The 22,324-nt window shown below is 38.6% G+C and overlaps 1 protein-coding gene across 3 annotated transcripts in view; it reads right to left on the bottom strand.

Moving 5' to 3' along the window:
• Positions 1-429: 429 nt before the first annotated feature.
• Positions 430-22,324, bottom strand: part of col16a1 (collagen, type XVI, alpha 1) — an 83,240-nt gene continuing 61,345 nt past the window's right edge. For 2 of the 3 annotated variants that reach the window (XM_088404649.1, XM_088404648.1), the window contains exons 28-70: positions 22,145-22,288; positions 22,012-22,047; positions 21,259-21,366; positions 20,996-21,118; positions 20,862-20,915; positions 20,744-20,785; positions 19,964-19,999; positions 19,839-19,892; positions 19,683-19,751; positions 19,555-19,608; positions 18,904-18,930; positions 17,004-17,060; positions 16,859-16,903; positions 16,717-16,788; positions 15,316-15,369; positions 14,414-14,464; positions 14,181-14,300; positions 14,043-14,075; positions 13,906-13,977; positions 13,784-13,828; positions 13,661-13,705; positions 11,544-11,598; positions 11,415-11,467; positions 11,165-11,218; positions 11,050-11,094; positions 10,900-10,953; positions 10,790-10,825; positions 9,911-9,973; positions 9,763-9,834; positions 9,625-9,678; positions 9,471-9,515; positions 8,133-8,177; positions 7,489-7,542; positions 7,337-7,390; positions 7,200-7,250; positions 6,995-7,084; positions 6,885-6,920; positions 6,772-6,816; positions 5,365-5,562; positions 5,209-5,272; positions 3,858-4,034; positions 3,698-3,775; positions 430-1,549 (exon numbers count right to left, since the gene is read on the bottom strand). In XM_088404649.1, coding sequence (XP_088260775.1) covers positions 1,356-1,549; positions 3,698-3,775; positions 3,858-4,034; positions 5,209-5,272; positions 5,365-5,562; positions 6,772-6,816; positions 6,885-6,920; positions 6,995-7,084; positions 7,200-7,250; positions 7,337-7,390; positions 7,489-7,542; positions 8,133-8,177; positions 9,471-9,515; positions 9,625-9,678; positions 9,763-9,834; positions 9,911-9,973; positions 10,790-10,825; positions 10,900-10,953; positions 11,050-11,094; positions 11,165-11,218; positions 11,415-11,467; positions 11,544-11,598; positions 13,661-13,705; positions 13,784-13,828; positions 13,906-13,977; positions 14,043-14,075; positions 14,181-14,300; positions 14,414-14,464; positions 15,316-15,369; positions 16,717-16,788; positions 16,859-16,903; positions 17,004-17,060; positions 18,904-18,930; positions 19,555-19,608; positions 19,683-19,751; positions 19,839-19,892; positions 19,964-19,999; positions 20,744-20,785; positions 20,862-20,915; positions 20,996-21,118; positions 21,259-21,366; positions 22,012-22,047; positions 22,145-22,288 — 2,958 coding nt within the window. In that variant the 3' untranslated portion in view covers positions 430-1,355. The remainder of the gene's footprint in view (positions 1,550-3,697; positions 3,776-3,857; positions 4,035-5,208; positions 5,273-5,364; positions 5,563-6,771; positions 6,817-6,884; positions 6,921-6,994; positions 7,085-7,199; positions 7,251-7,336; positions 7,391-7,488; positions 7,543-8,132; positions 8,178-9,470; positions 9,516-9,624; positions 9,679-9,762; positions 9,835-9,910; positions 9,974-10,789; positions 10,826-10,899; positions 10,954-11,049; positions 11,095-11,164; positions 11,219-11,414; positions 11,468-11,543; positions 11,599-13,660; positions 13,706-13,783; positions 13,829-13,905; positions 13,978-14,042; positions 14,076-14,180; positions 14,301-14,413; positions 14,465-15,315; positions 15,370-16,716; positions 16,789-16,858; positions 16,904-17,003; positions 17,061-18,903; positions 18,931-19,554; positions 19,609-19,682; positions 19,752-19,838; positions 19,893-19,963; positions 20,000-20,743; positions 20,786-20,861; positions 20,916-20,995; positions 21,119-21,258; positions 21,367-22,011; positions 22,048-22,144; positions 22,289-22,324) is intronic. The other variant, XM_088404650.1, reaches the window with a different exon arrangement.

The raw sequence follows: 22,324 nt of genomic DNA on the forward strand, positions 1-22,324 counted from the left end.
TTTGATTCGTCTCCAAATTTCTTTCCAAATTCCTCTTCCAAATTGGAGCATTTCAAACAGGGTGTTAGAAACATTTTATTGTAAAAAAAAAATACATTCATAAATGAAATGCACAGGTAAAACATGAAGTATTTACGTGGCAATTAAGTTATTTCATTTTTTCGTCCCCACAAATGAAATCTTGGTGGTTTATGCGCTGTATAAGGCGCACTGGATTATAAGGCACGCTGCTAGCTTTTGAGAAAATTCAAGGATTTTAGGTGCGCCTTATATTGCGGAAAATACGGTAAATCCTAGCACGCTCATTGGCTTTTCCAGTCAGTTTTCTTTTTGTAATTAACGGACATAAACGAAAAAGCTGGTTCTTAAGAGGCTATACGGTCATTTATAAACACGGGATATACCAAATAAAATGCAATGAAAACAACCTTGCTTTGCATGTTTTTTTTGTCTCGATTTATAAAACAACATATGGAAGAAACAAGAGTTGCACAGCAATGTCTTTCAACAACATATACACAGCAAGAATGTAGAGAGCGACATTGTACGGTCATTTCAAACACAGAAATTTAGTTCAAAGAAAGTGTGATGTGTTTTTCAAAGGTTGGACGATTGTTAGCAATAAGTGGTATATAAAAGCCTAATAATGCCCTGAAGCGCTGGAACGGCGTTTTGATGGCTTGTGAATTCAAAGCTCAAGATGACCGGCTTCAAAAATTCCAGCCGGCATCAAAGCGGGTCAAAAATGTTGAAGACGCGAGCTTACTTTTGAAACATAAAATCAAATCTTCGCTTCAAATAGCTCGATACAATTTTGGTATAATTTCTCTGTTATGGGGATATGTAACACATGGGATTATTTTTTTTTTCTCAAAATGTATAAAAAGCCGCTATATATAAATATAAATATTTACAAAACAGTAAGAGTCAAAACGGGAGCATATGCGTACAAAACCCAATTGGACTTTGGATAGCACCACGAGCACTGAAGGCTTTTTCAAGGCATGAGGGTGAAAAGGTGAAAAAATGAGATAAGAGGTGCAAGCCAAGTGCTACAGTACATGTTGCTGCATTCTAAACTAAAATAAAAAAAGAAATATAAACTAAAATAAAATAAAACAAACATCTTTTCACCCCGTGTTTTGGTTTCCGGAAGCAGAGAAACAACAACGAGCGATACGGAGAGAATTAAGCGATAAAAAAAATTCACCGTGTGAGTTCTGGAGAATGGTGGAATTTTGGAGAACATTACACAAACAAATGAGCGTGTGTGGCGTTTGTGAACAAAAGAAAGTTGCCAGCTTTTTGTCTTCTTTCGTTGCCCTACCTCTGTCCTCCTGGCCCTTCAAACTCATTTACCAGGGGCCCTTGACAGACGGTCCCTTGGGGCTATATTCCACTTGACGGCTCATGCAGTCTGAAGGGTTACAGCGGCCGTCGATTCCCTTTGAACCTGCTGGTCCGGGAGGACCCGGGATTCCGGGAACTCCTTGCTGGCCAACGGGACCAGGGGGTCCCATTTTACCATATCCTGGGGAACCTGGGATACCTAAAACGGAGCGGTATCATTTTTACAAACGTTTTTTTTTGTTTTAATCCATCTGATTTTAGAACGTACATCTGCTGAAACATTAACTTGTACAGTAATGAGTCCATTCTTGGACGTTTTAAAAAATTTGTTACATTCTAACTCTCTCATTTGGGTGAAATTTCAGCTCCCTAGTGTCTTCTTTCAATGCTATACTTTTTGATGTACAGAGAAAGGACAAAAATACTGCACAAGGTTAAATAAAAGTCTTTTTTCTGACTTTAGAGCGTACATCTGCTGAAACGTTGCATCATTAACTTGTACAGTAATGTGTCCATTCTTGGACAATTTTAAAATTTTGTTACATTCTACTTGCATTATTTTAGCCATTCTAGCGGCATTTGGGTGAAATTTCAGCTTCCTAGTGTCTCCTTTCAATGCTATACTTTTTGATGAACAGATCAGAGATTGGACAAGAATACTGCACAAGGTTAAATAAAGTCTTTAAAAAAAAAAAAACAGGTCTGAAATTTAATGTTGATTATTTTGAACAGATCTCTACTTATGTTGAATATTTTTCTATGAAAGAATATTTATTTATAATTACCGTATTTTCCTCACTATGAGGCACACCTAAAAGCCTTATTTTTTTTTCAGAAGCTAATGGTGCGCCTTATAATCTGGTGCGCCTTATAGTGCGGAAAATACGGTACATTAATCATTAATTTTTGTGAACAGATCTCTACTGTAATCCCAAAACAAGATGTTTTATATTTTTCTATGAACAAATATTTATTGATAATTATTTCTTTGGGGGTTTTAAGTACAGGGTTGAATAAAAAATCGTGTACACCCCTGCTGCATGTTTGAGAAGAAAAAAACAATGACTGGGACTAATTGTTGACAATTTTGTGCCACTTAACCGAAAACAGCAACCCGCACTTTCCGATGTTAAGGCTGCAAATGTTTGATGTGTAACTGATTAGAAATTGCCAGCGTGATTATGCTAGTCATCATTCTCTAACAGTTATAATTACCTTTGTGATTAAATCAGAGATCAACATCTGGGCTTCTTCGCAACTTCACAGAGCATTGGCTCCACTTACAAGTAGCCATCTGTACTCGCATATTTGTGTTGTCTTATCAATTTTCTGCCCATCATTTTGTTTTGCAATACGCTTTTAGCGCTAAGTGGATTGGACGTTCTACGGAAAATTCATTACTTTTTAGAATGTTTAACTAGTCTCAAGTTAGATCATCTGGAGCAGTCGTCAAACTTTTTTTTTTGAAGATGTGGTTCGTTTTTCAAGTATGCCAATTATTTGAGTAAAATGTACTTGAAATATTTACAGCGTACGTGCAGAAATGCTGTCAAAATCTCACATACCCTGAGGGACACTCATTTCCTTATTTGGGAGCTGCTGAGCTAGTCCGGCATTGCTCAAACGGTTTTACGTAAAGGGATTTCAGAGAGATTCTGCCGGGATCAGCAAGTCTATTTTTTTAACTCATTTGATGCCAGGGACGTTTTTTTTCACATCTTTCATATGAATCCAGGCATTTCAATCCCGGGTATGGATTTTTATTCCAATGTGTGTCTGAGGTGTTTGAAAATGTCTCTGAATGAATCAATGATTGTGCCAGGGACACTACTTTGTCCTTTTCAAATTAAGAGCAAATTAACTTGACTGTGAAGCAATTTACTGCTATAGTGGCTCCTTTCCAAAATGCTGTTTACTTAGTTTTTATACAAATATGTATTGCCCTTAATCCTTACACGATTTTGTCCAATCTTTTGATATTTTACCTCAATGGCATTTTACATCAAAGGAAAAGCATGGAAATTCTGAAATTTCACCCAGATGCTGACAACACATCAAAGTTCAACATTACCAGGAATGCGCCATCCCTTGGCTAAAATATTCCCAGAAAATGAACCAAAAATGGTCAAAAAAAAGCACAAGGGTTAAAAATGGGTGTGTTGACATTTTATAACCACAGTCCAAGTCCAGCCACACACATTTTCAACTATCTTTGTTCTCTGTGTCAAATGCTATTTAATTTTAGCATATGATGTATGAAATAAATGGATGGAGGGCCGTAAATGGCCCCCATGCCATAATTTGGACAACCCTGACATACGGTATGTGAACCAGTTCTATCCATTACCTGGTGCTCCTGGTGGTCCCGCATCTCCCATTTCACCTACGCCCTTATCTCCTTTGGCACCCATAGGTCCCCTTGGTCCTAAAAAGAACGGCGTTACTTCCAGCGCCTGATTTTTCAAATGCGAATGAAATCGAAGCCGGTCGACGATCGGTCCTCTCACCGGCTGGGCCTTGGGGTCCTTGCCGACCTATCCGACCGATCTGTCCCGGGATACCGGGAGCGCCGGGCGCCCCGGGATTACCGGGGATTCCGTCTTTCCCGGGGGGGCCGGGCCGTCCAGGAGATGACACCATTTCTACGGGCATCTGCATACGAGACATGTAGTAGGCCATTCTCTCTGGGGAGATGAGACGCATGAAATCGTTTCACATGATCAATATTCATCACCAAGGGGAACGGGAGTTCAGTAAAAGTCGATGTGCCTGAGACTGTCGCCGATTTTTTTTTTTTTCGATAGAGTTTCAGAACTGTAAAATGATGTTTAATCACCGAGGATAAAGAATATATGCCTAGGAGATATTGATGGTCTACAAGTGTTGCTTCACCATTTGTGATAAAAGTTATTTATGTGAGATTTTAAAATATAATGAAAAAGGTAGCATGCAAAAATCCTTTCAGAAATATTTTAAAATTGTGTAGATATTTCAAGGAAATATAGGTAAATTCATTAAAAAATATATATATTTCAGTCAGATTATAAATTTAATTATCCTGAAAATCTAGTCGCCCAGATCAGAAGTGTCAAATTGATAGTATCACCTGTAAATCACGAGAAAACTTTATTGAAAATATTTTTAAAACAGATCTTTAATATGATCCTGATGTAAAACACTTTTTTCCTGCATATATCTTTATTTAAAATGAATTCAGGACTCCATAACAATGTTGTTAGGATTCAACGCGGTAATGTCATTATTTCTTTTTTTGTTATATTTCCTAATAAATCAAGAGAGGCATAATTACAAAGAAAGTAAGAAAGTTTAATGAATCGGACAATGTTGGCGCAGCATTGTTTTATTTATTTATTTTTTTCAGATAGCATGTCGTAGTAGTTTTGCATAGTGACGTTAGCATTAGCCACTAGGGGGGACTCTCCGCTCGTAAACGCAACAGGCATGTTATTACACGTTTCTAAACATGCAGTGGGTTACTTTTAAACTGAACTTTTTTGTTAATTTTATTAATAAAAAAAAAAGAGATTGTTTTGTTGTTAAAAAAATATGTTGCGGTGCTAATCAACATATAACATTGGGTCAAATTGTCAGTCTTTTTTTGACCCATAACTGGGTTATTTTTTAATCAACTTTGTTATAGAAAACAATTTAATTTTTGAGATTTGAAAAAAAAGGCTTCTTTTGTGATTAAGAAAAAGGAAACAACAAAGCTTGGTCAAATTCATGCAAATATACAGTTGGTCCTTTTTTAACCCATTATTGGAATTTTTTCTACCCAATTATTTTCCCTTTTATTTAGTCGGTTAAGGCGTTCAACGGATTGTTGTCTTTCCTCACCGTCAAATATCTTGATGACCTGCTGCCGAATGAAGCTCTTGATTTCGTCGTAATTGACAACAGCCTGCCGAATGATGGACAGCATCGGTCAAGAAGTTCAAACAAAGGTTTTCTGATGATCTTAGTGAAAACCGAAGCAGGTGCGCTGGAACTCACATCGTGTCCGGGTGAGCCCGGAGTTCCAGGTAGTCCAGGAGGACCAGCTGCGCCAGGGCTTCCCCTCTCCCCTCTGGGTCCAGCTGGGCCAATCATTGGCTGCGCATCCTTGGAGTGATATCCCAGGCCTCCACCAGGGGGCCCCGGTCTGCCTCTCTCCCCTGGAGGGCCTCTTTCGCCAGCGGCCCCAGGCTCTCCCTTCGAAAGGTGAATCGACAGCCATTACGTTTCGCCGCAAAAATAAAATAATGAAAACAAACTTCAAAAGGCAAGCGACACATTTGGCGAAAAGTGGTACAGTGGTAGCTCTACCTACAAACATTACGCAAAATTCAGGTTATGAAACGCCTATTTGGAAAAATAGCCAAGTAACGAAAGAAAAATCCAAATCCGAAAGGCGAAAAAAAGTTGGTGTATAAAAATGAGATGCGATATTGCACCATTCATCTTTCTAGGCTTCATTCACACTTTTCACAAACACTTCACGTCGTAGAACTAACAAACACAATATTGACATTAGCTACAGCTATCAACGTACGTTAGCATCATTAGCATGTTTTTAGCACGTTGAGGGGGCTGAATAACATCACACAGGAGGCACTTTGCATGGCTGCAAACTTAATAAACGTACATAACTCAAAGTTATCCAGGATTAAATATCATTGTACCTGTAAATTATGGCTAGATCACTGGAAACGTGAAGTAAAAATGTACAAATAAAACGACCTAAAGTTGTCTCTGTATTCAAACACAACAACGCCATCAAATACATACAAGTTTGAAAGCTTCTAATGTAATGAAAAATTCCCAAAATGACTTCCGTAACGTCTTCATTTCCTAAACAGCCGTACCGCCGTCTATCAATCCCCTCTGACGCGCACCCTTCACGCCGATTGCATAAAAACACAGAAAAACGGACTCGCCGCATTATTGATAGTGATTTATGGAGGACAAAGCCGCCCGTAATGGACAAGCGATGTTTACGTGTCACAGGAAGACAAGCGTCTCTTGAAATAAAGAGCGTAGAGAAGAATCGAGGAGTCCGTTCTTGTCTTTTGCCCGCGCGCCGCTAAAACCCCGACAATGGCGTGCTGTCAGCGTGACAAATGGCCTCATCTGGCATCTCCTCTCATGCTTAATAGCATTATCCCCGAGACAGAGAATAGCTATATCACTGTACACACAGACCGGATTCCCGTGTCTAAGAAGAGATTGTTGGACGTAGGTGGCCGACTGCCAGCGGTGAAGAAGGGTAAAGCGAGGTCAGGTGTGAGGATGTGAGGAGGAGAGTAGGCAGAAATGGCGAGCCGACGCATGATCAGCGGCGCGGCGCGGCGGTTTGAAATCCGGTGAAAAAAGGAGCATCGTCTCATTTTTTTTCTGCTGAATTGCTGAGACGGCGCTTACCTTTTGACCCGGCTTGCCGTTTTCTCCGGGAAGGCCCGCCAACCCCTGAAGAAGAGAAAAAAAATGAGAGAGCCACCAAGGAACCGAACTTACGGACGTTGGTCATTACTCACGTCTTTACCGGCGGATCCGTCATTTCCTGGTTCTCCCTAAAGAAGGAGACAAATGAGGGAAAATGTTAGATGTCATATTTGTGTGTATCTGGATTTTGACAAGCGCTGACCATTAATCCTGGGTGACCAGGAGGACCTGGTGATCCGGGCATTCCTGGGAGACCTCTCTCTCCGTTTTGACCTTTATCTCCCTTTACGCCCTGCATCCAAAACAATTTATTGGAGGATTTCAGTAATATCTTTCCGAACGTCCTTTTATTTGCTTAAATCGAATCATCCGAGTCGTCACGGTAACAAGTTCCAAAAAAACCTCACCAATCCCGATGGACCGGGAGGTCCTGGGGGTCCAGCTGGACCTGGTGGACCCTGTTTGGATTAAAAAAAGGAACATCAAACACCGTAACAGCAGCGTCGTATAAACGTGGAGTCGAAATGATAAAAAAGGAACCAACAATGTGACCGGATGGTCCAGGTCGTCCCACGGCTCCTGGCGTTCCGGGATCACCCTGAAAACGCCACAGATTGCAATCACGGGCGTTACTATGGGTCTTTGTCCGCATAGTTCATGGATTGTTTTCTTTTTCAAAAAGAAAGAAAGGCTCACCTCATGTCCTGGTCTACCCGGAGGTCCAGGTGGACCTGAAGGTCCGATTTCGCCCTAGATAAGATCATAAAAAGTCAAAGTATGAGCGGCATTCACTGCTCAGGTTAGGGCTGCACGATTATGGCCGAAATAATTATCATGATTATTTTGGTCAAATATTGAAATTACGATTATTATTTATCATATTTGGTCAGACAAGTTTATTTATTACCCTTTTTAAAAACAAAACAAAAAAAGCAGTATATAAACAAGACTTCAAGGGTCTATCCTTACAAATGATAATAAAAAACTAAAATAAATAAAGTAAATAATGAAAATAAATGGCACACGGGGCAAAACAGATAACTTGCTGAGTGCAAAACAATGAAAAAAATCAGGTAAGAAACTCAACGCCATTTCACACTGGTAAATAATATATTATGCAAGTTTGAAACACTGCCCCCTGGTGATTTGTCTTTTTAAATGTTAATATCGCAGAGGATCATCTTACTTAATCCTGGCAGAACATATGAACTCCAGAGAAGTAAGATGGAGCCAGGAGGTGGTTAAGAACTCAGATCCCTGAGCTGCGTGGCAAACTTTCAAACCACTGCACCACCGTGTTTCCCACAATGCAAAGTAATACATTTTTTTTTTTTAATTACCTTTGGTCCTGGAAATCCAGTGTGGCCAGTTTTCCCTTTGAATCCCTAAGGAGAAGACAAAAAAATTTTTTTAAAGGTGTCTCCCATTGTGTTTTCTAAGTACAACAAAATAAATGACAACATCATCATAAGAGGCTTAAGACAAGCTTTATTGTTTTAATTGCACAAGGTATGCGTGACTGTCAGGAAAATGACAATAAAATGGGTTGGGCTAATCACAAATTGCTAGAAGCGCTTATGTTAGCATCTCTGTCACGGTCATACAATCTAACTATTAACATGCATATTGTATGCTAGGGAGATAATGGCGCACATGAAGATCATCTGAATTGAGTTTGCAACGCTTCGGATTGCTAATAAAAACACAATACCTTGAAGCTGATGCTGATGGAAATATCATTAGCTTGGAAAATATTTGCTGATAAAACATTGACTACGGAATTAAAAATATTAGATTCTTTCGCGAAGGGAAATATTTCAATGCTGGCCCAAAACTCGTTTCGAAAATGTTATTCCATAAGTCAATAAAAAACCTTGACGCGAAAAATAATAATAATGAGTTTCCTGGGCTATATTGTGTACATTTAACTCTAGTGTTGGTATTTTTGTCCAATTTGAGCTTTACATCAAAGGCATTTCAAATCAAAAGAAAACATTGAAAGAAGACACTAGGGAGCTGAAATTTCACCCAGAGGGTGATAACATGTCAAATTTCGACATGGCACGATCATTTATATGCCATCCCTTAACTAAAATTCCGTGAGAATGACGTGGAGGAAAATGAACAAAAATGGTCAAACTACCACACAAGGGTAAAAGTAAAACTAAAATTGAATGCCATTTCATTAATTATTCAGCAAATGTATGCAAGCTATGACTTGTGCGGAGGCCAATAAAGCAGCGCGTAATACATTTTTTAACAACTTTTCCTTTTAATGAGAATTACATCGTTTGCCATTCCAACCTAATTGTAAACATGGCACTAATCATCCCACCGCCCTTATTTGCATTTAGTACACAACAACTCAACATGCTTCATTTGTTTTGAGCGAGCAGGAAATTGAGCAGTGTTCTATGCATATTCAATTGGCATATACATATATATATATATATATATATATATATATATATATATATATATATATATATATATATTTATATATATATATATATATACATCTTTACTTTGATCAGGATTAACAGAATTTTTTAATCTTTAATTCAGATCACAAATGAGTCTTGGCTAGTATCAAACATTTAAAAAAAAAATCTATTTAAAATTTCATACAGATGTATAGACATTATTAATTTATGCAGATGTCTTAAGGTGCTACTCACTGGGATTCCTCGTAGGCCGGCTGGTCCTGGTGGGCCCATTTCTCCCTGACAAGAAATAAACAGTCAGCCAACAAATGTCAACAATAAAGAAAATCTTCCCAGAACAGCCCCCCCCCCCCCCCCCCCCCATAAAGTGTATATATATATAACTTACCCTAAGGCCCGGTTTCCCATCTTTTCCATCAACTCCCTCAATGCCGGGAGGACCCTTTGATGGCAAATACAAGAAGCTGACATCTCACAGAGGATTACAAAAAAATCAAATCTAAAACATGTTATTATCAGTTTCTACCATCAATCCCGGGGAGCCTGCCGGGCCTGGGGGTCCGGTTGGTCCTTGAGAACCTTGCGCACCATCATTTCCCTAGGAGAGAGAGAACAAGTACAAAATCAATTCATTCTTGGTGGGATGCATAATTAAATGGATGCGGTATGCTTACCTTTTCACCCTTGAGTCCTGGGGGTCCTTCTCTTCCAATTTTGCCAGCAAGGCCAGGTGGACCCTGAACATACATCACTTATTTAGTAGCTGCTCGGGAAGAATTAAATATCGATATCTATAGCATCCTGAGAGCCCGTCTATATTTTTGTGTCCACTGTAGTGGACGTTGGTTTTTGGTCGATACCCTTTGACACATTGGTGCTACCCAAGTCCGAGTGTGCTCAGTCGAGGACATCCTGAACTTTCCGATGATGTTGTATAAATTTGGGTGGGATGCAATACACTTTGGTGTCTTGCCGAGACAAAATGGACACAGCAGTGTCTACTGTAGTGGACTTTTTCTTTTTTTTGTCTTTATGGTTTGACTCATCGGAGCAACGCTACTAAGTTCTAGTGTGCTCAGTCAAGGACATCCTGACTTCCAAAGAGGTCTCATCATTTTCCGTGGAATGCAATACATTTCGGTGTCTTGCAGAGTCAAAATGGACACAATGGCGTCTACAGTAGTGGACACTTGTTTTTGGTCTTTATGGTTTGACTTATTGGAGCTACGCTACTAAGTCCTAGTGTGCTCAGTTGAGGACATCCTGACCTTTCCAATGATGTCTTGTAAATTTGGGTGGGATGCAATTTGCTTTGGTGTCTTTCTGAGACAAAATGGACACAACAGCGTCTACTGTCATGAACATTTATTTTTGGTCAGGATTTTTTGACTCATTTAGCTACTCTTTTACGTCCTAGTTTGCTCTGTCGAGTCAATCATGAATTTCCAATTATAGATAAATTAACTTTGCTGACTTGCTGAGACAAAATGGACAGAACTGTGGACACCCATGAATAGTCTTGGTGTTAGGAGAATATTGAAAAGAAATCATACTTGAGTTCCGGGGAATCCAGGTTGTCCTTGGAAGCCCTAAAAAAATGATATCACTTTTGTTAGAACTTATTTTTAATGCAGTTTTGTATACTGAAAGTTAGCACAGTTACCTGATCACCCTTTGGTCCAACTGGTCCCGCTGGTCCTGTGTCTCCTTTACCTCCCTAAACACAATGATATTGCAATTTTGATGCATTTTTGACAAGATATTCACATTTCTAAAATAAATAAATAAATAATAATCATAATGAATCACTGACTGATGCCCCCGCCTGTCCTGGGTACCCGGGAAGACCAGAAGGACCCTACAAGAGAGATAATGTCAACTACTTGCAAATACTCATTGTAAATATTATAAACAAAATTCTTCTGTACCAATTCTCCTTTCTCACCACTCGCCCCCGGGCTCCCGCGTTCACCCTTTAATCCCTTTAAACGAAAAGAAAACGGTTCAAATCTCCTTAGACCCTAAATGTGTCCACGGTAGTGGACATTGGTTTTCCGTCTAAACATTTTGACTTTTTTGAGCTACTGAAGTCCTTGTGTGATGTAGGATGTGGCTAAAATGGACACAACAGCGGACGCAAAGAAATCTGCGTCTCAGGAGGAAAAATCGGTCGCTTACCGGCATTCCGGGAGGCCCCATGGATCCTGGATAGCCTGGGGTCCCCGAAGGTCCCTGTGGGCAAGATCGGTGAAATCATTATTTTATTTCCAAGCGATGCCATCTGGGGACGTTTTTCGGAGATACTTTCCTGTTCACCCTTGAGACCGGGTAATCCGGCTGACCCTTGCTCACCCTGCGGACCCTGAGGGTGCAGGGGGAAAACATGTTGGATGAGGAAAATAAATACACAAAAAGAGGAATTATGTAAACATTTTCGCTTCGGGGCTTCAGGTCTGCTTTGGTTTTGTGCTATGATTGCCGTTGGTGGAACATTGTGTGCTCGGGTTCTTCAACAATTTGCACCCTTTTAAACAAAAACAAAAGAAAAACAAAAACGTTTGAAAAAACATACTCTAAGTAGTCGTAGTTTTAGGAAATTAAGTATTAAACAAATTGATTACCGTAGGTAATTAAGTACTAAAATAAATAATTACTTTGGATTACTTTACCTACTGCAGTATAGTAAAAAATTGATTAATTTTGTACAATATATTTTTTTTGTGATAGTCATAATCAGCTACTTAAAGTACTAAATGACTAAAGTATTTCTGGCCAAATATGATGAAAACCAAAATACAGTAAATACCTGGGATTGAATGTCTGAACTCTTCAGAAAATTGAAAAATATATTTTTACTATTATTTGAGAATCAATACCTCGTTCTGAAACTTATTCAAAATGAATACTGACCAAATCTTTGGAACATAAGCCTATTTGCCTGGAAATAGAAGAATATATGATATATTCTAATATATTCTTCTATTTCCAGGCAAAAATAAATATATATATATATATATATATATATATATATATATATATATATATATATATATATATATATATATACAGTATATATATATATATATATATATATATATATATATATATATATATATATATATATATATATATATATATATATATATATATATATATATATATATATATATATATATATATATATTTTTTTTTTTTTTTTTTTTTTTGCCTGGAAATAGAAGAATATATGATGATGATAGGCTTTTTATATATATATATATATATATATATATATATATATATATATATATATATATATGCAAATATTTGGTTTTACTTTTGTAAAAAAATAAAACGTGAAATATCTCTCTTTTTTAATGAAGTGATAAAAAAAGTCCTCTTAATTCCTTGCCCAAATAATTAGCAAATCAATCCATTTTTCAACTATTCATCTGTTGCAGCCCTAAAAGCTGAATTAAGCTTTTAGAGAGTCAGAGCTACGACTTTAAAAAGGAAAACATGCCTGTCGAAAAAAATACATAAAAAAAGAATATCCTGTATTTTATAATTGCCTTCATCAAAGTGCGATTACAGTTGGTTCCAAATTAGTGAATATAAATGAATGTCTATAGGGGAAATACTAATTGTCAGCTGGCCATTATGTTCAAATTTCCACAATGATGAGGGCTAATGTATTCAAATGCATCTTTTCCCATTGATGTACTAAAAGCCCAGAGCAACACTCAAGGCATGCAGGAAAATTTAGAATCTGCTGTAAAGTGCTGCCATAATCAACAAGTTCTTCCTTTTGTGTATGATAAACCTATGAAACTTCAGAGTATATTCACCATGACCAAAAATATACTAAATAATGGATGTTAACTCATGGCTTTTGTTTTTTTCAATGAAAAACAAAAGTGCCTCTTTTTTTAACCCCTTACGTCACAAGTGTGGAATTCCAGTCCTCGAGGGCCGGTATCCTACATGTTTTCAAACCTTTTCCCTCAAAAACACCTGATTCAAATGATTGGGATCATTTCGAAGCTCCCGCAGAGCTTGCTAATGAGCTAAATATTTGAATCAGGTGTGTTGGGGAAAGAAAACCGGAAAACATGCAGGATGCCGGCCCTCGAGGACTGGAGTTCGACACCTATGCCTTACGTGGTATTTTGACCATTTTTGTCCATTTTCCGCCACATCTTTCTCGCAGGATTTTAGCCAAGGGTTGACACATTCCTGGTAGTGTGATAACCAAGCGGTTGTGTCATGTTGAACTTTGACATGTTGTCACCATCTGGGTGAAATTTCAGCTCCCTACTGTCTTCTTTCAATGACTTTGATTTAAAAATCAACAGATTGGACAAAATACCGCACAAGGTTTAAGTGTATATATCTTAGCCAAGCTTTTAATTCTTTAAAAAAAAAAATACGACACGGAAACTTACAGGTGAACCAGATGGGCCGGGAGGACCTGGAAAGCCTGGAGGCCCCTGGGAACAAATGGTACAAAGAATATAAATCCATATAAAAACAAATACTTTCAAAGAGTACAATCTGTATTTCGTTACCAAGTTTCCTGGAAGTCCAGCGTGTCCCCTGTCACCCGGTAGACCCTGTAGTAAAAATTAAAGACACCTGTCTCTAAAAATCAAAACGCATACAAGCGTTTGGCTAGCAAACGAATACTTACAGGCTCCCCGCGCATTCCCTGTGATCCAGGCACTCCTGGAACTCCAGGTGATCCTGTACAGGTGCAAGGATCCTAAAACACATCAAAAATAAATACGACCAAACCTGCACACAATTCCGCCGTGTCAAATATCTGACCCTTGGGTCTGTCGCCTGTAGTTTCTCCAGACACTGCAAGCAGATGGAAAAATACGTGTTTACCCATCAACGACGCAAAAAAAAAAAAAAAAAAAACTTAATATTTCAATAGGTAAGCTAAAATTGGGTCTTTCTTACGGTGTCACAGTTATCCAAATTGGTTACACCGGGCTTGCCTTGGTCTCCCTTTTCACCTTTGGCGCCGGCCATACCGGGCACCCCTGGCATCCCTTGGGTACAGTCTCCGGCACAGTCTTTCTATAGGAAAAAAAAAAATATATATATATATATATATATATATATATATATATATATATATATATATATATATATATATATATATATATATCGGGATATAAAAGTGAACTCACATCACGAGCTTCATCCGAGGCTTCTTGAGGCAGCTGCTGCATGTCAGCCCTCTGCAAAAATTGAGTTTCAATGAGATTTTCTTTTAGAACCAAATAAGATGAAATACCACAGCAACTTATGATTATATTGCAATGTGAGGTTGATTCACTTTTTGGTGCAGTGATTGCAAGGTGTATATTTTGTGCAATGTACTACATTGAATGTGATTGAATAAAAATTAAAAATGATCTTTTATATGGGAAATTTCTTTTCAAGAATGGACATGTCACAAAAATATATATGTTTATAAACTTTTACTTATAAACATTTCTAAAGAAATGAGAAAAAAAAAACCCTATTTGCTCAGAAGTATAGCACAGCTTGGAAGATTTTTAAAAGCACAGGTGCATATGTTTTGATGCTTTCAGCAACATGAAGGTCAAACCGACCTTTTCAAACTTTCAGACTTTTTCTGTGAAATATGTCTTCTTTTTTTATGTAGGAGCTTTTTCTGTTCTCTGACGCACAAACAGAAATATGACTTTTGTTTAATGTGCCTAGCAGCAAGGTCTCCTTTCGCATTTTCTAAACTAAACTCCCAGGATTAAATATGAGTTCCTCAAACGACCTCCCTCACGATTACATATCCTCCTGAGAGCCAGCCTGTTCATTTGTGTCCACTGTTGTGTCCATTTTGTCTCAGCATGACAGCAAAGTTATTTGCATCCCAGTAAAACACGAGACATAACTCGAAAGGCCAAAATGTCCCCAAATGAGGACACTGGGACTTAGTTGAGTAAAATAGAATCAGAAGAAATTGGCCAAAAAACAAAGGTCCATCACAAAGGACACAAATGAAAAGACATGTTCTTAGCAAAGAAGAATTCCACCTCAAATTCCTTTTCTCTCTATATTTACTTACAAGGTATCCAGGCAAACCGGGTTTTCCTGGTATCCCGTCCTTTCCAGGGATACCCTGAAACAAGGAACTGAGGTTGAACTGAATTGTTGCCAATCGAGGGGTAACCGCTCCCATCTCCACCAGAGGTCAAGGTAGAGTCAAAGGGTGACTTGTTCCGTCCATGGGTTTGGAATCTTTTCCACAGCCCAATGACACTAATATATATATATATATATATATATATATATATATATATATATATATATATATATATATATATATATATATATATATATATATATATATATATACGTGTATGAAAAAATCCCAAAATCCATTTCCCTCCAATCACCATGTTTCTTTTTCCACCTTTGACTCTTGGAAGACTTTTATTTGAAGGTATTTTAGGAAGAAATCAAATACTGCAATGCACTTGCTAATCGAACAGAAGACCTTCAAATAACAGTTGATGTCTTGGCTGACATTTTCGGAAGCATGAAGCAATAGTGCAATTTTATAATTTAATCCTGATGACTTGGGTTTCAGGAGAATTTACTGAAGTAATTCCAGCATGCAATTTATAACCGTATTTTTCGCACGATAAGGCACACTTAAAAGCCCTTAATTTTCTCAAAAGCTGAAATTGCGATTTGTACAGAGCATAAACCACAATATTTCATTTTTGGGGGACAAAATAAATAAATAAATAAATAATTGCCATGTCACATTTATTTTATTTTTTTTACTTCATTTCGGTTATAATTGCATTTTTTACAATTAGTTTTTATGACAACCTGTTTGAAATTTTGATATACTACATATGCTCCAAATTTGGAAGGAATTTATATGGTGAAAAAGACACAAAAAACATGAGTTTTTGTGAAACGAAGCATTTTTAAAAAATTAAATTGTGTAATTGTTTTTAAATTAACAAACAATATTTAAGGTTTGGCTACATCTTGGCATAACAGTCATTTAATGTAATCAAAAGGTAGTTTTGCCCCATTCTTCAGAAAGTACTTTCCACAAAACATCATTTTTCTTAATTTCTGATTGTCTATTACTAAAGTTTGACTTATTTGACTGTTTTGTTGACATTCCCTTTAGCACAACTCCATCTAGAGGATGCATAACGCAACCCCAGCCACTATTGTGGCTTCTATTCTGTGCGCCTTATAATGCGGTGCAACTTATATATGAAAACAGTTTTAAAATAGGGCATTCATTGACAGTGCGCCTTATAGTGCGGAAAATACGGTAAATTCAAGTTTTGTTTATGTCAAATACTTAGAGAAGGTCCCCAAGCAAGCAAGCTGAAAGCCTCAAATTGAGCAGCCTGACATTCAATTCAGGCGAAAAGATCTAGCGCTGAATTGAACTTTCAAGAAAATCCCTCCACCACTTTATTCCCATGTGTCTTACTTGAGCTCCTTGAAGACCATTGGGACCGTGAGGCCCAGGAGGGCCAGGCGGGCCTGGTGGTCCAGGCGGGCCCTGTAATAAAATCAAAAGAACACATTGCACAATCAAAATCCAATGAACAGTTTTGGCATACACATCAGACCTGAGGCCCAGGCTGCCAGTTGCTAGTCACAGCCCCAGGAGCTCCCTGGAAGGAGAAATGCATCAAAATCAGGCGTTTGAAAAAAACGAAGACCGATTCGAATACCGTGTTAAAAATAAAAAATAATCATTCTGTCTATACTCACAGGTCCTCCTGCACCTGAGTGCATTGGCATTATGCAGTTGCACTCTCCGGGGTCACCCTGAAATGATAAATAAAAGATAAATATAAAAAAAACACAACAAAGCGAAATATAACCTTAAAAGAAAATAACGACAAGTATTTAATTTTCCAAATGTATGCATTAGATGACTCATTGCATGAATAAAAGCTCTGAAAAATGTTCACGCTGCATTCATTCAAAGAGTTGCGCTAGATGAAACTGTTGACCTCAAACGGTGATGTTGAAACATACAGTGAGTACACGGACGAGAAGATTCGCAAAGCAACGCAGGTGTAATTGTTGCGATATCAGTTGCTATGCAGTTGCTATGGTCACATATCATCTGGGTCGTGAACGTCATTTTTATGCTATTATAAACTTTGTCATATAAGGGTCCTTTTTATAGTTGTGAAAGGTTTGTTCCTTGATGTACTCGTATAAGGTGCTATGCAGTTGCTAAAATCAATTAGCTTGTTTTATTATGTCATGTAGAATTGATGTCCATTGGTATTAAATCTTTAGGTTCTCAGAAACTTTTTGTCAGAAGTCAAGCTTTCAAGGTGTCATATCAAGCTGTCTACTTTTCCAGTTTCCCAAGTTCCCAGAGTATTGTACCTCAAGTCTAGTTTCCTGAGTCCAGTTTCTCAGATTGTATTTCCCAGAATCCTTAGTTTCCCAGTTTCCTGAGCATACGTTCACACGTCCAATTGCCAAATCTACTTTCCAGAGTCTAGTTCCTGTTAGTCTAGTAACGCAAGTCTAGTTTACAGAGAGTCGAGTTTCATTGAGTCTAGCTCCCTGAATCTAGTTTTGTGAGTCTGGTTTCATAAGTCTAGTGTTCATGTCTACTTTCTCGAGTCTAGTTCCTTTTAGTCTAGTATCGCAAGACTAGTTTCCAGAGTCTTGTTTCACTGAGTCTAGTTCCTTGAATATAGTTTTTTTTTTTAAGCCTGGTTTCATGAGTTTACTTTGAAGCGTAGTTTTTTGAGTCTAGTTACTGTTAGTCTAGTATCACAAGTCTATTTTCCAGATTCTTGTTTCAGAGTCTAGCTTAATGAATCTAGTTTTGTTGAGTCTGGTTTCATAAATCTAGTTTTCAAGTCTGCTTTCATGACTCTAGTTCTTGTTAGTCTAGTATTCCAAGTCTAGTTTGACCGTGTCTAATTTTCTGTATCTAGTTTTGTTGAGTCTGGTGTAATGAATCTTGTTTTCAAGTCTACTTTCCAGAGTCTAGTTCCTGTTAGTATAGTTTCCTGAGATTGATATCACAAGTGTAATTTTCTGAGTCTAGTTTCCCAGAGTCCAGTTCCCTTGATCTGGTTTCCTGAGTTTAGTTTTATAACTCTAGTTTCCTGAATCTTTTTTTCCAGTGCCCACCGGAATTTTGTGTAAAAGTAATTTCTAGTCCTGTGTCCAAATTTTGCTCTTCATGTGACAGTAATACAAACTATTGCTTGTTTTTACCATACTTCATAGTATGTAACTGGAATGAATTGTAATAAATGAGATTGACTTAAATTTACCCTTCATTCTAGCTTTGTTTTTCCAACAGCTACTACTCTGCAAATTAAACCCATTTAACTTTGGATTACACCATCATGACTATTTTCTCATCTCACTCAACCCCACATACACCTTTGGTGGGGGGATCTAATGAATATGCTAAGTAACAGTTTTAGGCAACTGCTGACAAAAGACTCCAAAAGTACTCTTGTTTACCAGCCACAATGCACTTGTCACCTCTATTGCTTCTCTATCTATGCCCCATAGCCAGTGTGTGTGTGTGTGTAGGTGTGTGTGTGTGTGTGATTACCATCTGTTCCACCCTCTCATATTCTAACCCCACAGAGATCACTTCATCCAAACAAAATGGTAGACTTACCTTGTCCCCTTTAGCTCCATCAAGTCCCTGCAAGAGTACACACAGACGCACACACTTGTTTGTTAATCAAGAAGAAAGCTGAAGGCCGTGAGCTGAGCACAGATCAGGGGACCGTAGATGTGATGGCAGAAGACAATGCCTCTGTTCTACATCGAGGCAGATATCCTTGCTTATCAATGTTGCCTAAAATCAAGGGCATTTCTAAAATAAGCCAAAAGAACATGACACTCTCGGCAGATGCTAACGCAAGGAGGCATCAATTCAAATGAGCTAATTTAACTGTAAACTCGTTTCCTACAAGCCCATTCGAATGATTCTTTTTTTTACTTATAACCTCCTAAGATCCAGGCGATTCATTTGTGTCCACTGTTGTGTTCATGTAGTTAAAAGTTAATAGTGTATCACTCTAACACATGACATCCTTGTGAAGGCCACAATGTCCTCTACTAGGACTTAGTAGGGTACATGGTGGACACAAAGGAATAGGCCGTGTCTCAGGAAGTTATAGCTATCAATGGCAGTGAATGAATCCACTTACACACAGCCACTCTGTTAACAATGCATTGGTGACGATTATAGCCGTTAATGGCAATGAATGAGTTAACTTGGCAATTACATGAATAATAGTCATCATTCAGCAAGAAAACTCACAGGTCTACCATCAGCTCCAGGATATCCACGTGATCCGGGGGCTCCGTTTTTACCCTGTGGGTGAAAATTAAGAAGGGTTGACAACAACCACTGCGATGGTTATATTAATCATTTTTTTAATGTCATACTGGTGGCCCCGCAACGCCAAAGCCCGTCGGCCCTTGCGGTCCTGGAGGTCCAATATCTCCTCGAGGGCCCTACAATAGGAGAACACCAATTATGCTCGACTCATGTCCAAAAATAGACGATGGATAGCAGCCCATGTAGTGATCATGAAAGTTAACCTGTTCCCCAACAGGACCTGCTGGGCCAGGTGTTCCTCTAGATCCCGGAGGTCCCTGAACAGACCATCAATTTTAGACTTTAAACTATCAAAAAGTACAATTTTGGAAATGAAACTAAAACTTACAGCAATACCCGGAAGTCCTCTTGGTCCCTCAATGCCCTATGAGGTATAATGAGAAAAGTATTGGTCAAACATTTCCCTTCACTGCATCAAATAAAAAAAACATTAAATTATATCATCCTGAGAACCAGCCAAATCATTTGTGTCCGAAGTTGTGTCCATTTTTGTCTCACCAAGAGGGCAAAATGTATTGCGCCCCAACAAACAAGACATTATTGGAAAGGTCAGGATGTTCTCTACTGAGGACATCAGGACTTAGTATGGTAGCTTGAATGAATGAAAAGATATCAACTAAAAACAAATGTCCACTGGACAAAAGATTGGGCTGAGACTCAGGAGAATATGTGGCTGGTTTTCATTGAACGAGTAGAAATAAACCTAACCACTCTAATCCTAACCTTAACTCCAATATCGGTATGAAAGGATGAAGCAAATAACAGCATGTACTCTAAAACGCATTCCTCACCATCGTAAACCAATTGTTTACATTGTTGCCAAATGTCTCCCCCAATCCTTCAGTGCAAAAATGTCTTTTGTACCAAGGGCCCCCCTGAGCTAATAAAAAAAAGAATGCAGTAGAGTTGTACTTGTGCAGTCCTCCTTCGTTCTCATGCACGAGAAAGAAAAAACACATTTTCTCCTTCTTTGTGTATAGTTTCTCACAAATGTCTAACAGGTGATTCTGACACCAACCCTAACATTAAGATCAGCATCAGCTGTCGACAAAAATCAAAACATTATAATGACAATAATCCCCTTTTATATCAACCTACTCTGCCTTACCTGTGCACCTGGTAGACCAACACCTGCAAGTCCAGGTTCTCCCTGGATAGGGTACAACAACAAAATCCTTTAAAATGTTTCAAACATCATAGCAACCATCTCAAAGAAACATTCATACCTTGCTTCCTTTGAGACCAGGAGGACCTTGTATGCCAGGTAAGCCCGGTTTACCCTAAAAAACAGAAAGACAAACATCTGAGTGATGTAAAAATCTCATTGCTAGGTAGCAAGTCCATAACATGCTTGGCTTACATTTTTGCCTGCCTTGCCTACTCCTGAGGGTCCAGGCTCACCCCTCTCCCCTTTAGGCCCTGGCACAGCCACACCATCACCCACTGCAGTGCCCAAAGATGAACAGCTGGTACAAGCATCACCCTGGCAAAAAAACAAATAACAAAACATCAAATCAAACTTGGATCCGAAAAGCTTGAGGAACAAGTTGTTGTTCTTTGAGTATTTTAGACTCCGCATCACTCAAATATTGCATTCAATGGCACTTGCAAATTCACAAGCACCTTTTGTCCCTTGAGGCCCATGAGGCCATCTCGTCCAGGCTCTCCAGGCAGACCCGGGACTCCAGGCGCACCGTCATCTCCGTTATCCCCTTTATCACCTTGGTCACCCTGGTAACACACAGACACACACACACAAGTAAGAATGTAATGTTGGTGTATTATTTCTGCTGGATATTTTGTACTAAGTGGTTGTGAAATATTTTGCCCATTTTGGGTCATTTTCTTTCACGTCATTATTTAACTCATTTAGCCAAGAGATGGCACTCCTGTTAGAGCAATAACATTTAGTTATGTTGAAGTTTGACGTCCTCACCATCTGGGTGAAATTTCAGCTCCCTGGAGTCTTCTTTTAATGCTTTGCTTTGACGTAAAGATCAAAGCAGTATGCTCTATGAAAGGGTTTTAGAGGTCGCAGGAAAAAAACCCAAAAACTTTTCTTCGCCCCCTGACAATTAAACTTCACAAAAGGTTTTTGAAGAAGCTTTTAAAGGTAATTTAAGGCCGTCTTCCCCCAGATGATGGCTGATTTATTTACCACCTGATAATTTGGACCAGAGTTTCTGGAATTAATCACGTCTAATCAGTTACAATGGTCTAACGACCTACTTGGGGCTACATGGGCATTTGAAGGCTGCTTTATGAAGCTTGCGAGGAAGCAAGCTTATTTATGTATTTTCCTTTTTCTCTTTCAGCAGAGACAAGGGCTGCTTAATGTTGCGTGACATTGTTGATGGTACTTTTTCAGAATCTTACCTTATCTCCTTTCTCTCCAGCAGTACCCGGGGGGCCCTGTGTGGGTGTAGCACATGTACCGAGACATATTCTGAAAAGCTCTCAGATTTATCTTGCTGTTATTTGGATTAAATCCAGAAGTTAGCATCGGCACCTGTTTGCCTTCTGCTCCAAGGCCGGGAAGTCCAGGGATACCCGGGGGACCCGGTTCGCCAGGTTTGACAATTGTTCCGTCGGGGATCTTGATGCTGCCGGGTCCGCTGCCAACCTCGTACGGCTGGCATACACCGCACTCGCCCTTTAAAAGGGCGGAGGTTAAAGATGCTATGTTAGC

Source organism: Hippichthys cyanospilos, chromosome 21, assembly GCF_059441005.1.
Source record: "Hippichthys cyanospilos isolate Australia breed blue-spotted pipefish chromosome 21, RoL_Hcya_1.0, whole genome shotgun sequence".
NCBI lineage: Eukaryota > Metazoa > Chordata > Actinopteri > Syngnathiformes > Syngnathidae > Hippichthys > Hippichthys cyanospilos.